The sequence below is a fragment of the Parus major genome, chromosome 1A (assembly GCF_001522545.3).
Source record: "Parus major isolate Abel chromosome 1A, Parus_major1.1, whole genome shotgun sequence".
In the NCBI taxonomy this organism is placed as follows: Eukaryota; Metazoa; Chordata; class Aves; order Passeriformes; family Paridae; genus Parus; species Parus major.
The window spans coordinates 5035765-5052261 of record NC_031773.1 but is presented as its reverse complement, the minus strand read 5'-3'; the positions used below and the strand labels follow the sequence as shown (position 1 = coordinate 5052261).

The following is a 16497-nucleotide window of genomic DNA, read 5'->3' as shown; positions in this document are numbered from 1 at the left end:
TCAGCAACTCGTCTGATCTCAAAAGCTAAACAGTGTTCACGTGGGCCTGTGAGAATTTCAAAACACAGAATAAGACACGAAGTGTAGAGAAACCCTGGCTCCTGGCACGCTGGCTGAAGGGAGCTTTTAAAGAGCATCTGAAACAGTTTTGCCAAACACAATGTATTGAAATTACCTGAAGGAGTAGAGGGTGCAATTGGCTGTGTGGTGTCAGAGGGACAGTCAAGGAACAAGGAGCAGCTGATCTTTGCTGCAGGATGGGCACGTGTGACAAACTGAGCACCACAGCTCTGCTGCTGTGCAGGACTGCCCAAGTTCCCTTTTCTCCCATTGTACCAGGCACTGTGACAGGGACCTGCTGGAGGAGAGGAATCATCCCCCCTGCCTGCACCAGACTATTTTGGAGAGGCCACACTGAGGCTGAATTGGTGCTCAAGCAAGCCAGGTAATTTCTGCCTCATATATGCATCTCTCTTTCTATATGTCACTATGTATACCTATACGCCTCCTTGCCCACCTGCTCTCTCCTGTGTGCAGCAGATGAATGCCTCATTATCAGATTCCTCTGCTTGCTTCCCAATAGACTTAAATTACCATGTTAAATAGGATAATAATAAACACTGGCCTTTAACTACAGCACATCCTTGTTCACTCAGCAGCCTCCCTCTAATCTGATAAAGGGTGTGTAAAAGGCTGCAAGCAAACACGGGGTCAGCTGTTACACAGGTGCCTCTCCCGGCTTTCTGCAGCGTGATTCCTATGGCAGCACAAAGAGATTCAGGCTCACGAAGCTGCTTTAGGGGACCTTGATCCCTACAAGAATTATCAGGTATGAAACAGAGGCAAGGTGCCAAAAGGACATAGTGGATCTGGCCCAAGACTCTTCTGCAGCATTTCAAAAGGCAAAAGTAGCCCTGTGCCATCTGCTTGCTTCAGCACTTGGATTTCAAAACCAAAGTAGCCAAGAAAATCTTTCCGGCTTAGGAACACAGTGGGGAGGAAGAGAGATTTTGGTGGCAGTGTATGCTGCCTTCACACAGAGCTTGCTGCATTTGAGGTATTAAAGAAGCGCTTTTTAACAACTACCCTGGAAAAAAGTCATCTATCCATCCCGAATAAATTATATGAAGGGAGCAAGCTAGATTGAGAATAGAGAGGGCTGATCTGCCCAGACTTTGAATCCTCTTAGCCCCCAGAAGCTGCAATTTATTAAAATTATTTAAAATTTAAAATTTATTTAAAATAAAGTGCAATTTATTTCAGTGGTACACCATTTCCTGCCCTATTACTTTCTTCTTTTTTTTTTTTTTCTTTTGTATTTAGTTACCTAATCCCCTAGATTTCTCTTGCTGCAGAAAGAGGAAAAAACCTTACAAAACGACAGGAGATAAAAACAAAGAACTTTGCTGAGCTCTTTCACATATGCAAAATAAGCAGGGACGTGCAAGCTCTGGAAAGAAAGAGGAATTTCCTAAAATGCAGCCATTCCTGAAGGTCCCAATTAATAAAGCCTAGCTTCAATGTTTGCAGTAGCATCAATATATCTGTGGAATTAAGATGGCTTTCCTCTGGTTTTCCAGAGTGAGGTAAACTTGGCTTTCTACCTGTCTTCCTCCAGCCTCAGCTTTGCAGAGCTGGCAAGCAATACAAAAGAGGAGGAAAGACATGAACTAGGCCGTCTGTCGTTGGAGGGTATGAAAGACAGTCTGAATAACAGCAGGAGAGAGAGAAGCAGCCTATGGTTATTTTTGACAGAATTGGGAGAGACTCAGATTGCAGCTTCATAAACAGTTCATCAGAGAAAAACTCGGTCCAAATTAGAGGAGCCCCTTTGGCCAAGCTCACAGAAATACACAACCATTGTCTGTGAAGAGAGAAATCTTTTGAAAATCAAAATGCTTTTCTTTAAAGAGCAAAACCTAGCTGCTCCCCCCCGTGTGGTGTAGTAACACCAACTCATGTTCCTGTCATTGCAACTCATGGCTTGCAGCATATTCAGAAAAAAATTTGTGTGACATCAGGCTGTGAATGTTCTGCCTGACACACAGTCCCAACCATGCAATGAAATGAAAAATGGACTTTCTTCTACCTCACCCAACCACGAGGTCCCCTTGATGGACCGTTCTACAAAACTGGAGGTGATACAAAGGGTCAGCAGGAAGAAAAATGCCTGGCACAACCCAAATCCACCCAGCTCAAATGAAATAAAAATGGTTGTTTTGTGTGGCTATTTACACAGAGGAGGAGCATGGAATTTTACTCCACCACAGACGTGTGATTTTTGGTGTTTGGTGTACAGAACCAGGAGTTGGACTCTGTGATCCTTGTGGGTCCCTTCCAGCTCAGGATATTCTATGATTCTATGGCCTCCAAACAAAAAAAGAAAACTCAGTTTCTATTTTTAATGCTAACTAGATAGTATAGGTGAAGTATTTTTCATGCATTGTGATGAAAAGAAGACTGTAGGATGTTTCTCAGGGCAATTTTTCAGTTTGTTTCTAGCATTCTTAACAATCTCTCACACAGAATCCTTTGTGCAACTGGATTAAGAAAATAAAGATCATTCTTAGTCAAGAGATACCCACAAGAAACACAAAAAGTTTCTAGCAACCTTGCTGGCAGATTCAACCAGGAGGAAGGATAGAGGAAGCACAGACGTACAGTCCTCTAAAGCTTCCGAGGGGAAAGTGGACCACCAGAGGAGCTTGTTGCTGGTGCCAGAGAAAAGTAAATTTGAAGGTTATTCTCCCTGTCTTCAGGATTAATTTCATTTACTCCTTAATTAACACATAATGCCTGAAGTGACAAGGATAATCTCTGCATGTCTGAAAAGAGTCCAAGCAAAAAGCATCCCCAAAATCCAGCTACCTTTCAAAATAATATTGTATGTGGGGACTACAAACATTAACAATTAGCCTACAATGATCTGCATGATCTATGCTTCATCCTTATGCCTTCCAGCTGCCTGATGGACAGGTACAGTGATTCCCAGAAATGGGTATCAATGTGTTTCTTCTGTCTAACCACAAAATCATTCTCACTTCATTTACTGCTTAGTGGGAAGGCATTGCTGTGACCCAGGAATCAGCTCCTTCCAAATGGACAAGTCTCAAAGTTCAGCATTTTAGTAGTTTAAACTAAGGAGGAGTTTGCTCATCCATAGCAGCCTGGACTGCAGAAAATCCAGCTGTTTGACCTGTTAATGCTCTCCTATCCAGCACTGCAAGAAAAAGACATTTGGTGAGGGCTCTGTGCTGACACAGTAGGGGGGTACATGCCACAATACATCAATCCTGGGAAATTGGTGGGTGGGGGCTGGAAGCAGAATTACACTGAAACACTTCAACCAGCAATACGTTCTGGTTCTGAATCACAGACACATGGAACGGTTTGGGTTGGAATGGACCTTAAAGAGCACGAGAGCACCTAGTTCCAGTCCTATTGCCATGGACAGGAACACTTTTCACTGGAGCAGGTGGTTCACACAACATAGCCTTGAACACTTCCAGGGATGGGGAATGGGAAAGAGTGATCAAGAACAGACTTGATTATCAGGAAGATAATCAAGTGAGCTGGACCCCATCCTTGACACTGGTGTGAGACCAATGCACCAAGTCTTTTAACCAGAAGTGAGAGAGGCTAGCAACCCAAAATAAACCTCAGTTACTCAAGGCACCTGACTGTTTACACTGTGCAGCAGAAAGAAGGCACTGAGAGGATCCTATGTCCAGTACCAGGGCAAGGGAGATATGCTGAGCCTTGGCAGTGCTTTGCCCAAAAGCACAGGAGCACCCGAGTCTGTGCTGTGTGCCTCCCACAACGGCAGCCACCGCTCATCTCCAGCGAGGGCTGTTCAGCACGGTTAACTTTGCTGCGAGCCCACAAAAGCATTCTGTGATAGTCTCCATAGCATGTGTGCTCTGAAGGCTTTTAGAGTCAGTGGCAGGAGTGCAGTAAGAAGAAATAACTGTCTAGTAACCTTACAGCCAGGCACACACATGCACATGCAGTTCTGCCTCTGAGCTACACTAATTATTTTTAACGGAAGCAATGCTCTCATGTACCAAACCTGAATGAAAATATACAGTTAGATAGGGAGGAAAATGCATTCTGTCAAACAGAATACTCACTTTCAGTTTACATGTAAGCATGTGTCACACTTAAACAGCAATAATACACAAAATTCTCACATGCCTAAATAAGCACAGATATACGTAGTGAAAGGAAGGAATATAGTTAGGGACAAAGACTTTACATGTGTATAGAAAAAATGCAGGAAGGAAAACGAACCCTTTCATTTAGAACAATATCAGTGCCAAAAGCAATCCTTTTACATGACTACAGAAAAAAAATTAGATTTTGGAAAAAGGGCAGTGTGACTATTTGTAATTTTTATTGCTGCTGGAGCAACGATGTGGCAAGAACCCACCACTATCATTTTTCCCTTCTGTATCCTTAAAATAATTCCCACCTGGGGTGCAAAGAGAGAAAACAAAAGGAAATAGAAAATTATATTTTTCATGAGTTAATCCTGGGAAGCAACCGCTCAGTTTCCACATTTTTGGCAATGATCATTTAAATAAGGAGAGTGGTATTTTCTTATTTTTTGCACAGTTGGAATGCATGCTTCCAGATAACAGACAATTAAACTTCAGTTTAAGAAGAGGAGGAAGGCAGTATCCGATAGGATTCAGGGGTCCTCTCTTAGTGCTGCTGCATAGCTCAACACAGCACACTACAAAACAGTGCCCAGATGCAAACCTCTTTGGAAATGCTGAAAGCGAGCAAGATCATCGGGGAAACAAGCAAACTGAAAGCAAAGAGAGCATAACTACTGTACCTTTACTTTGGGGAGGGTTCTGACTTCTGTCTCGGAGAACATTAATCTGGTAGACAGCTCCATAAGGCTCAAAAAGTTCTTTTAATTCTTTTTCTGACCACGAACGGGGAATCTGTCCAACAAACATCTTAATGGCATCTGGGTCTGGTTGGTCTGAATGATCCAAAGCTCCATTCATCTTGTTAGCTGTGCCGTTACTAGAAAGTGGAAAAGGAGATTAAAAGGACAAGTTAGGAGACTACGCAGTTTTCATGTGCACAAGATGCAGAAGATGATGTCAATTGGCACACAGCAGAAAAAAAAAATCAGTATTTAATTAATAGCATAAGTATTATGAACAAAAAACAATGCTATTACATTTTTCATTGACTCTGGTTTTCTCTGCAGGCTGCTGCTTAATGTCATTATATAAGATGAGAGCGGCACAACACAACCCAGGACTTCTGCATTTTAAAGCAGAGGATAGTGGCAAATAAGTGCAGATTTCTCTCCATGGCTCTTGTAAACAGAACTGCAGTGAATTCTCACTAAACTGGCTACTGGCAGAAACAAGGCAGTGCGTGCGCCTATGTGTGTGTGTTTTGTAATAAAGTCACATGAAAGGAGTATGAAACACTTGGCAATCTGTCAGATGACTAATGCAAGATGCCAGCGATGAATCTGCAGATTGTGTGAAGCATCCATGTGTGCATCAAATTAGTATGATATTGCCTAGAATGGAAAACACTCCAGCTATGTGGCTGGTTGCTGCCGATTACATGCCTATGCTCTTTAAAAAGGAAAAGCAGTCTGGAGAGACCCAGTTTAAAGCACATTGTTTATTGCTGCCATAAAAAAAAAAAAGAGCAAAAAAACCCCACAATTTAAAAAGAGACGGCAGTGGCAAAACTGCCTACTTTGTTTTGGAAATTAAAATGCTGTTTCAAAAAGTTTTCCTCCCCTGCAAAAGGAGATAAAATTATTTGAACACTTTCACCCCCTGTAAATTCTTAGCCTGTCTGATCTCCAGATGTACATCCTATTTCCAAGTTCAAAACAACCACACTTTTGCAGTGACAAAGAACTTTGGAACAAAAAGTAATCTGATCTGGAAGACAAATGATAGATCACGATTTTGGAGGATTTGTACTCTTACACAGAAAATACATAATTTTAAATACTGAGCAAAAGTAAAAATGTATCACTCCCTCCCCACCCACCCCCCTCTTCGCACTGTTGATAATTAAGGACAGTCGTTTCAACTAATTACTTGGCTAGAAATTCCAAAAGTGCTGATGATTTTTGGATGTTTCAGTTTCAAGAAAGAACACTAATGATGCATGAATTTTCAAGAATCCCCCCCATCTTTCCACCAGGGAGAGGGGGCAAATGGTCTGTATGCAACAATGTCAGAAGCTGATCATGGCAGAATTCAGGCATTTCAGAGCCACCTGCCACTTTCAAAAAACTTGGCTTTAATTAGACTTTCTCTGTTTGATGATTGTTCAGGAGTGAATGCCCACCGGAGGACTTGGAAGAGCTCAGAATCTGCACAACCAGATGAAAATCATATTTTACATGTGAGGGGAAAAAAAAATAATTCTAAGAGTGGCAAGAAGAAAACAACCCTGTGCAATTCCCCTGCCTCATAGCTATAACCTTTGTGTGAAGACAAATTATTTAGTTTCATGTGTTTCATCTCCTTGAAAGCATAATTCACATTAATATGCCAGGTATTGACTCTAGCACTTTCCCTGCTTACAGGTAGGAAGGAGAAAGTTATATTAAAGGCACATTTTACACCACCAGAGGAGTTTGATCATCCCTTGTGAAGTGCTTTCAACACGGATCAGCAGACAACAGCATTTATCACACTCATAAATGACTAAAATTCCTATCTGTTCTGGCAGGAATCTTGACTGAGTAAGAGACTCTAAGATTTGGTCCAAACTTTTTCATTACATTTCATGTACAAATATCTTGTCTTGCAAATGCTGTTGATTTTGAGTAAGCTCTACATGTCACAAGTTCACCTGCAGAAATTGTGACTTCTCCAAGCCTTAGAAACTGCATTTCCATACAAAGACAATACTTAAGTCAAACCATGCCAACCATCCCCCTTAAAATTGCCAAGAAACAGAAAACCATGCCTAACTCACTTGAATGATACTTCAAGGGAGCAACTTTCAAGACTTTCATGGAGCAGTAGGCACCTACATGACACTTAAACCGCTCAAAAATCACTCCATTATTTCTTTTCAATTCCTATTCCTTTGTGTAAAACCCAATCTGTCAAACAACCTCCCTAGCAGGATTCCTGACCCATAGCTTAAAATAACTGGGGACAATGCTTACATGTTATTTTGAAGGAAAAGGTAGAAGTTTAGTTAAGCTCCCAGCTCTGTCCTGGGCTTGGTCAACTATTTTCTTTCACAAATTGGCTTGACTTTTCACTTCATTTATTCTCTATGTTGTTTGTATTGAGTTCAGTTTTAAATTATGCCCTTCATCTGTTCTCTCTGTTGGATCCTGTCTTTAAGAAATCCATACACAATTGCTACTTCAGCCCAAAATTACAGCTAGGGTCATATTTAATAAAGAATAACAAGTTTACTTCTTTGCTTTTTCCTTTACCAAAACCACCTATACCACCAAGAGCCCCACAATTTCCCTTGCTAATCAGCCAATTTTTTTAAAGCCAAACACTAATAACTGTTTTCTCAGGTTAATGGCCCTACTAGCATTAAGTTCTTGCTTTGAGCTAGAGGTTTAGGCACAGGCCAAGCTCTCTTCTAATTGCACAAAATGTTTAAGCCCTTTATTTTGTTGGGACCGAAGTTGAGTAACATTGATCATATTCTTTAAATTCTTTATTGGCTGAAGATGGTTAAAAGCTCTGACTCAAGGCATAGGTACCATACACTACGATGCAAAGCTCCAGGGGACAGGTTTTGTCACTGCCTGCATTAACTTGAGTAAGTCATTAAAACTTCTCCAAACTAAATTCTGCCATCCATTGACAGCTCTGTCAATCCGTTAAATCCTGCAGAGTTAGGGAAAAACCAAGCATAATTTAGACTTTTCTTTAAAATACTTTTCTACCACAAGGTAGGGGCTTGACTGAGCTGCCAACATTTTGGTGGTTTGACAGACAACTTCAGGCCACAGAGAGGGCACTCATTTCTACAAACACAGCTGGGCTCCTTCCTAAACTACACTTTGTTGATTTCAGTGCAAACCAAGGCTCTCAGACACCTCAGAGGGGGAATCCACGGCTTGTGTTGGGATTTTGAGGAGCTCATGAACACTGTTGCAGCAATGACACTTGCAGTAGTATCCTCACCCAGCTTTGGCAGCTGGTGTAGGACTAGAGCTGGTGCAGACAAAATGAACAAGTGAATAAAACAGCAGGGAGATAACAATGGGGAATAAACACCTATTTTATAGATTCTATGGATCTAATCCCTGCAGTGCACTTGAAGGCTCCACTGAGGAACAAAATTATACACCACACCTGCCTGCTGGTTCAGTTGTCACAGGGTTTGTTGGGTCCCTACAAAATCCAGCCAAATATGTTTGATCCTTTGCAAATGATCTCTTTTAAAGATTAATTCCCTTATCTTCTCCCAGCTTTCATCTTCACCCAATGGACATTAATGCTCTGCACTAAGACCTCTTGGCTGCTAACAGCTGTAGGGTTTTTACTAATTTATCTTTGCCAACACAGTGGCTCTCAGAGGAAGTGGCTTCTTCCTTCCCCCATCTCCCTTTCTCCTGTACTCAAGAAGTAATAAAACAGAAGAGAAACTACATGTAAAACTTTCCAGAAGAAGCAAAGCAATCCTTGTCCTTGATTAGGATTATTTCTTGAAAGCACAAGTGTTCAGACATAGCTGCATCTAGGGGACACAAATGACAGTGGGATCCCCTGGCACTTACTGTCAGCACCCAAATGATAACATACATTAAATAATAAAAAAATAAAATTAGATTATGTGGCTTGCTGGCTGTACGCTGTAGCAATCCTTCCCTCCATGGCCAATTTAGCCCATTGGACTCAGGAGTGACCCAGCACATCATCTTCACTGACAAGGTGTCATCTGTATCATAGAGAGCAGCCTGAGGGCAGAGATTAAGACACTGAGTCGCTGGCTGCTTGTGGTTGCTGCCAGAGCATCTTCTCTCTCAATTTGTGCCAATTTTTCTTCTAATAACCTAACTACCATTCCATCATTTCAGCAAGCTGACAGGGCCACTCTTGAGGAGCTAGAGATTGTTTTAATATCCCTGCTGCTTCAGCAGGAGCACCGGAAAAACCCAGTAGATGCCCTCTTGGTCTCTCCCATTCATATCTTTAATTACTGTAGGACTGCTAAAAGTGAGCTGCCCACTCAGGACAGAGAGGTAGCCTTCAGCAACAATGACTGAATCAAAACAGACTCTCTTAAATTCATCACCGTTAAGAGCTTTGGCATTAATCCACATTCATTTCCATTAATGATCCCAGTGTCAAGTCAGGTGCTGAAAAACAGCTGTTAACGGGGACCAAACGGATTTACATGAGACCTGTTTACCAAATCTGTTTTTAACCCTCCCCAGAACTGTGCTTTTTTGTTTAATTCATATTGCAACCCTCACCCTATTATTGTGTTTTTACCATTTGCTGGGGATTTGCCTTTTTCATGTTGCATGGTATAAGATATTTGAATTCCCTCTAAGAGCCAACAGAAGGAGAACATGATAACAAATGAGTTCCAAGTGTAATGACAACTAAATCCAACCCAGCACAGAGGTATTTACAGGCACCAAAGTTTCACAGTAATAAAGCACTTACATCTGAGCTGTGGCATCACTGCCAGGATATCACACAAACTGACAAAAGGGACAACACCCATTTGAAGGCTTCTGAGTGCTGTCAAGAGAGACAGCCAAGCATCACCTTACTGTACTCCAAAGATCATAATTGCTGGTTTACGAGCAAATTTTATCTGGAAGGACCCAAAAGGGCTTTATAAACTCATTGTTTTAGAGAGGAATGACTTCATCGTAAGGTGACAGACGGCAGCTGTTTAATGACATGGAGCATTATCACACAACAATTTCAGCCAGGAAGGGTAGAACAATACTGTACCCAATTGAAAACTGCAGGGGGCTGCAATTTATATACACAGAAGGTAATTACCTACATTGGATTTTGGCCAGCAAAATAAGGGCCAGAACCTCTGACAAACAGAAAAAGAAGCTGTGCAACATTTTTAAGCTGTAAATGACCAGGTCTCTGTGTTTTGGGGGAAAAAAATCATCTCCAGATGCTTTCTGGCCCATCAGCATTTTTGCAGCACACTTGCTCAAAAGCAGCTCAAAGGAAAGATGATGTTTCAAAAATCATTAACTGCTTCTGCTGTAGCGTGTTGTAGTTTTTGGCAGAACTATTAGACTCTAATAACACTTATAATTATTATTAAGTAACGCATATCCTAAACAGCAATTGCTAAATGACCCTGACATCACGCCCAATGAAAAAAACCTCATATGGCAGGATGTTCAGTCCTACATAGGCAGTAAAGTCTACAAAATAATTATCTCCAGGCTTCCCTGCACCCATCAGCAGGGCTAACAACTGAGCAGCTGTAAGACTTGCAATCCATCTTACAGCCCCATAAAGACTTTAACAAAGAGATGAGCAATTCTTCATCCACCCAGCAGAGAGCAACCGCACTTGCACTCACACACACATGAATTACATGAAAAGCCTGATGGCTTTTAATACCTGACATACAATGCTCAGATTTCACTCTTCTTGGTAGCTAATAATACTCAAGTGCTTGTGTAAGCAGTCAGTGGTAAATGCAAAGATGTTTATCCTTGTGTTGCCTCCACATTGGCAGAAATTATCTCTGAAAGTGTCATTTTTCTTAAAACAATGAGTTACATTTTACTTAATTTTTCTGGTGAAATCAGAGATTCCTTGTAGCTCAGCTTTGCTAACTCTCTGTGTGTACATCATACAAACCATAGCAAACCATTGTTAGTATAAGGAATACTTGTTTTCTGTTAAATTCCACATTTAGTACAGGTAATCACTTTAATGCCTCAGTTGCAAATTAAGGTAAGGTATGAAGACATTTTATCCCAGAGGAAAAATCTTTTGAAAATATGCGGGGGTGGCGGGTTGAAATTCCTACCTTGAAAATGTTTTGATGGGTAACAAATTTGGGCTGGGAGAAGGAGCAGCAGAGGGAAGTTGCAGCAGAGGGAAGTTGCCTTTCACGCAGATAGGTCAGACTGCATGATACTAAAGGCAATATGAATTGGAAAAAGTACTGAACAAAATACAGACTAGAGAAACATCAGAAGAGAGCTGAACCCACCTGAGATAAAACATGTTATTTCTTAGAGGTATAGATGCAGATTCCTCACCAGTATCACAGAAAGAAATCAAGGATACAAAAGGAAATCTTAGTAAGAGCTACATTAAAATGCAGTTCCCTTTTCAGCTGGAGGTGAACATTGGAGCACATACACTCCTTTGTGCTTTAAGGCTTCTCACCTCCCTAAAATCAGCCCTCAGAGTTCTGCTCACCAAAGTTAAATATTCACCTCCAGAGGGGGGTGGCTCTTCAGGTGTTCAGCCTCTGTGTTCCTGCACCACTTCTATTACAAACCAGTTTGATTTAAGGCAGGGGTTTCAACTTAAACCCTGGATACCCCTTGTGTACATGTTTAAATTTACCAAAAGATATTATTCTAATGTTCTGCTCTTCATAATGCTTCCTGGAACCACAGAGTCAAGCAACTAGCTCTGCAGAAGCTTTGTACATCTGCTACACCACACCTTCAAAAAAACCCCTTACATGCAAACACATCTTCCAAAAACAAAAAAAGTCCTACATGTTTCAGATGATCTCAACTCTTACTGCTGCTGTATGGACTTTTTTTTTTTTTTGTTTCTTATTAAACAAATTATTTTTTAGAACATGCAGTAGTGCTTAATGATGTGCATGTGCTATAAGCAGAGCAACTCATACAACTTAAAATACATGTAAACAAGAGTGAACGAGTGCAGAAGAGAAAGCAAACAGGGAGGGGAAGAGGTTTGTTTTTTTTAGAGTCTTCTATTTAGGAAACCAATTAAATACCACTGCTAGTTCATCTAATAGCAGAAGCAAACCATTATAAATTATAAAGAAGCAAACAATTAAACAAAACCATCTATACAAGTCTGAACTGGGCAGCTTTTTTTGTTTTTGCTGATAAAATTTACAGTGGCCTATTTTCTAGTATCTTTAGACATTTGCCTACACTGGCCTATAGATTTTACTCAACTGAAAGAAGTAGAAGCTCAACAGCCAGTGACAGATACCTGCCTTTTAGTGGCTGAAGCAAGTCCAAGCCACCCCACCCCAACTGCTTTGAATTAATTTCCCTTCTTACTCAAGTACAGACAAGAATCACAAATTTCTGGGATATATAATAAGAATGACTGAAAATAAGTACTTGAAGATATAAATTAAGAGCCTATGTAAGCCCCAACCCTTGTTCTTCCAGGCTGCTGTAGGCTTTGGGATATAATTAGTTCAAGGTTTGATGAGGTCTGCTAAACAATAATGTTCTACAACATAAAGCTCAGCTTAGTCAACCACCCAATAATTAATTTTTGCTTTCTGGGCAGAATTTGTTCTCTACATTAAATGCTTAAACAAGATTGGGGACTGTCTTCATCAGGTGGAAGGTAGGTACATTTCTAAGAAAAGTCCCATGAGAGTTAAGACAGAGAATCCAGAATGGTTTAGGTTGGAAGAGACCTTTAGGACCATCCATTCCAACTCCACTGCCATGGCCAAGGGAGCCTTTAACTAGACCAGGCTGCTCTAAGCCCCATCCTTGTCTTGAACACCTTCAGGGATGGGGCAGACACAGCTTCTCTGGGCAACCTGTTCCAGTGTCTCACAATAAAGGATTCGTTCCTTATACCTAACTGAACCTCCTCCAGCTTAAGGCCATTTGCCCTTGTCCTATCACTATATGCCCAGTGAAAAGTTCAACAAATATTAAGTCATGACTTTTAAATATCTGTTTTCTGTTGACCAAGTCCCAGATGGGCATCTGCAATCTCATTTTGACCTGGCATGTTAAACAATAATAAATGCTTCTAATTTGTAATTTTTCTGTGTCTAACTAATCTCTACTATGGCAACTACTGCAACTTACCGTTCAACTCTCGTTGTGCTCCTCAACAACTTTTTGCTAGTAATGTCTTTGGGGCATTAAGATCTGTGCTCTGTCTAAAATGGACTCTAGTTGAAAAGGGCTTTTTTTCTCTCTGCATCACTGTAAACTGGACAGTAACATGAGAGCGAGCTTGTGCACCTGAACAATTACATTACAGTTTTGGAGCACGGACTGATGCACTTTTTCACATGAAGTTGAACCTGGAGTATCTGACTGCTCAGTATTAATGGTGTGGATTATTAATGCCTTGCCTTGCTGATTACACACATTTGCAATGAAGCACACTTCTTTCTGTGTGGCAGGAAACATTTACTGGTATTATTTTTTTAAAAAGCACAACGGTATTTGATTACACCCAAATGCTTATGTATTTGTGACATGTCAACAACTGAATTAGAATAGTACCAGGCTTTTAAAATTCAGGACACATAGGACCATCTGTTTTCTTGTCAACAACCTCAGACTCTTCCTCCCCATTCCAAACACTTACTGCTCCAAATTTACAAAGTTGTTTCTCAATTCCCTTCTTCCTTTGCCCTCCAAAAAACTTCAAAGACAGCAATGAAGGCTTCAAAACTTTTTTTCTTTTACTTGATAATTACTGACATGACTATTTCAGTAAGTTTTGTAGCCAGGCTGGCAATTATCTGCAAGTTCTTATGAGGTTTGCAAGGTCTTATCTAGTTTATGGAAAACTCTGTTCTGGAGTTGTGATGGAGGGCATGGGAAAGGTGTTCTCTAGACATTTGTTTTGAAATGCAGCCACTTCTGTGTGCTAAAATCAACTGATTATTGCAAGAAGTAATTTACAGTCCAGTGTTTTTCAAAACTGGCACCCACATGAGTATGTACACACACGCTCAGGCCTGGTCCCAGCGGAGATCCCCTGTGCAGGGGAACATTTTCATGGGCCCAAAAACCACGTCCAAAGAGAAGGATGCCAAGAGCTCATGTCTGACATGTCTGCTTTATCTAAACAGTTTCTTTAAAAAGGGAATGGAAGATCACAGCCCTGCTCGTTTTAAGGGTGCAGCCAATTTTGTTTAGCCAGTTTTGGTTAGATCTCAAATAGACCATTAGAGGAAGCTGTGACATTCAATTTTCTTACTTAAAACAAAAAATTCTATCAAGCTCAACCATGCTCTCCCCTTCTACAAATCTGAATATAAGAAAAGCTCATTGTCCAAAGTGTGATGCAATTGTGATTTCAACAAGTTGAGCATCATTATAGCAAAATCCCCCTCAGCTGATTCCTTTTTTCAAATAATTTCTTCATTTTTTTGACACCACATCTGGCATATAGAATACAGATGATCATTTGTTTATATATCTGTCTAAATGCCTTTTCCAAACACAGCCAGATGGAGCCTTTCAAAATCAAATTAATTTCAGATTAATTCACTCTGGACCCACTCCAGTTTCATGACTCTTTGCTTTGAGGCACCATCTAAATTGATTTAGAGTCAAGAACTTAAGAGAGCTCAAGTCCTTAGGTACAGAAAAAAAGAGATCCTTCTTGCACACTGAAAGAGTCAGCAAATCAAAAGAGTTCATGATCCTAAGTTTTGGCTCCTAAAAAAACCCTCAACCAAATCAACATAAGAATGCCTTAGTCTACATAATGCCAAATTCATATATAAAAATCTTAATATCTCATTCCAGAAAAATCACTTTAGAATTTACATCTTCAATGCCTCCCTTGCTGAGTCCAATAAAATTTATTGCTCTAATTAAAAAGCAAAATAAAAAAAAGCGTTGCTCTAAACCCTGCAATAAGCAGTAGTCATGGAAAGATAGGAGACAGGTAATAAAAATCTCCACTGCAAGGGATTTATCTAAGGAACTATAAACAAATGTAGCCTGCGAACACTGTGGGCTTGCATACTGTCAATCCTCTGTGGATGCCTTTATTATCTCACTTGTTTCAATTGCAATTTGGGTTTCCATGGAGATGTAACAGTCAACTCTGGAAAATTATAAGATAAATGTCAGGCAGTGATAACGGTGTTAATGAAGCTTCATTGACAAGCAGAACTATGCTTCAAATAATAGGCATATTTCTATTAGCATATGTATAACCTGTCCAGAAAAAGAGAGAAAAAAAATCCCAACAACAGGGAAAGACAATATTAAAAAATTAAAAGGAAATAGTGTATATAGATGATACAAGAAACACAATGGAACACTGCATCTATGTGAAAGGATGAATCCCTAACACAAACAGAAGAGATGCGGATTCAAAATTTAATTTCCCGATTCCTCTTGAAATTTTTGCACTCATTTACCAGGCTGAAAAGGCACTTTGCTGACACATGCAGACACACTCCTGCATGGTGTGACTCTTGTTTCCTTACAGCACGGGGCTGGAAGGATCTGCTTCACCAGGCACTTTGAAGCTGCGATTTCATAATGCGCAAATACAGCTGCAGTGGGCTGTTAGAAAGATGCCGACCTCAGTGGAAACACGAATAGCGCACGCACCAGCACGGCCTCCAGAGCTCTCGGGTGTCGTTCGTGCTCACATCGGGGTGGCTGCTCCACCACATCTTGATACATGATGAGTTTAACGTGATACTGCCGGGGCAACAGCCTGAGCACTTCAGATGACAGCATGGTGTGGTCTTGACATGCTTCTGTGTTAACCAAGCCTGTAAAGCTGGAGAAGCTGCCAGTCATCTGTGAAGGGCTGTAGCCAACTTTTTTCTTCCCACAGATGGAATGGTTTTGGTAAACTGGAGGTCAAAAAGGTGACAAAGCGGATTTCTGCAGAACAGAGGGCAATGAAGCACATCCTGCTTTATTTCAATGAGTCAAGCTCTTAATTTGTCCAGGGGGGACTTCTACCCGGCCAAGGGAAGGGGAAAGGGTTTGGCTACACCTGTACTTGAGGGTTTATTTTGGCAGTTTATCAGAAGCCAGGAGTAGGGCAGGAGTTGGGCAATCCTACCCCAGAGAACCACATAGAAATTTTTGTAGGTGGATGAAATAAGCTAAGATATTCACAGCCTATTAAAGAGGCAGTATTGCCTCTGTCTGGACTACCAAGAAGCGCTAGAGGTAGATCCTATGTCTTCTCATCCTACTATTTGGCCTTGGGAATTTTAGTCCCTTGCCTATCTGTGTAACTCTTTCAGGCAGTGTCAGTCCTCTCGTCTCCTCCTCTGTCTCTGAAAACAAGGTTCTGGTATTAGAAGAGTGTTAGGGGAGCTATAGATTAAATGATGAAATGGAAAATCAGGATCAGGCTTGCTTCAGCAGCAGAGGTAGGTAAAATCTTAAACACACAAGCAAACAAAGAAAATCTTAATCCCTCCAAAGGCTTGTTGTTAAAGCATGTGGGCAGGGAAAACTTCAGGAATTGTTGGGTAACTCTCAAATGTTACTGGGAAGTATAAACTTATGTAGCTGGTTCAACCAAACGTCTGCATGCAGGACAGGAAACAAGC

General features: G+C 40.9%; 1 protein-coding gene across 11 annotated transcripts in view; it reads right to left on the bottom strand.

Annotated features, from left to right (window-relative positions):
• CELF2 (CUGBP Elav-like family member 2) overlaps positions 1-16497 on the bottom strand; it is a 545877-nt gene that overhangs the window by 127462 nt on the left and 401918 nt on the right. For 10 of the 11 annotated variants that reach the window (XM_015627339.3, XM_015627335.3, XM_015627333.2 and 7 more), the window contains one exon: positions 4841-5037. In XM_015627339.3, coding sequence (XP_015482825.1) covers positions 4841-5018 — 178 coding nt within the window. In that variant the 5' untranslated portion in view covers positions 5019-5037. Of the gene's footprint in view, positions 1-4840; positions 5038-5197; positions 5350-16497 lie in introns of those variants that run through there. The other variant, XM_015627341.2, reaches the window with a different exon arrangement.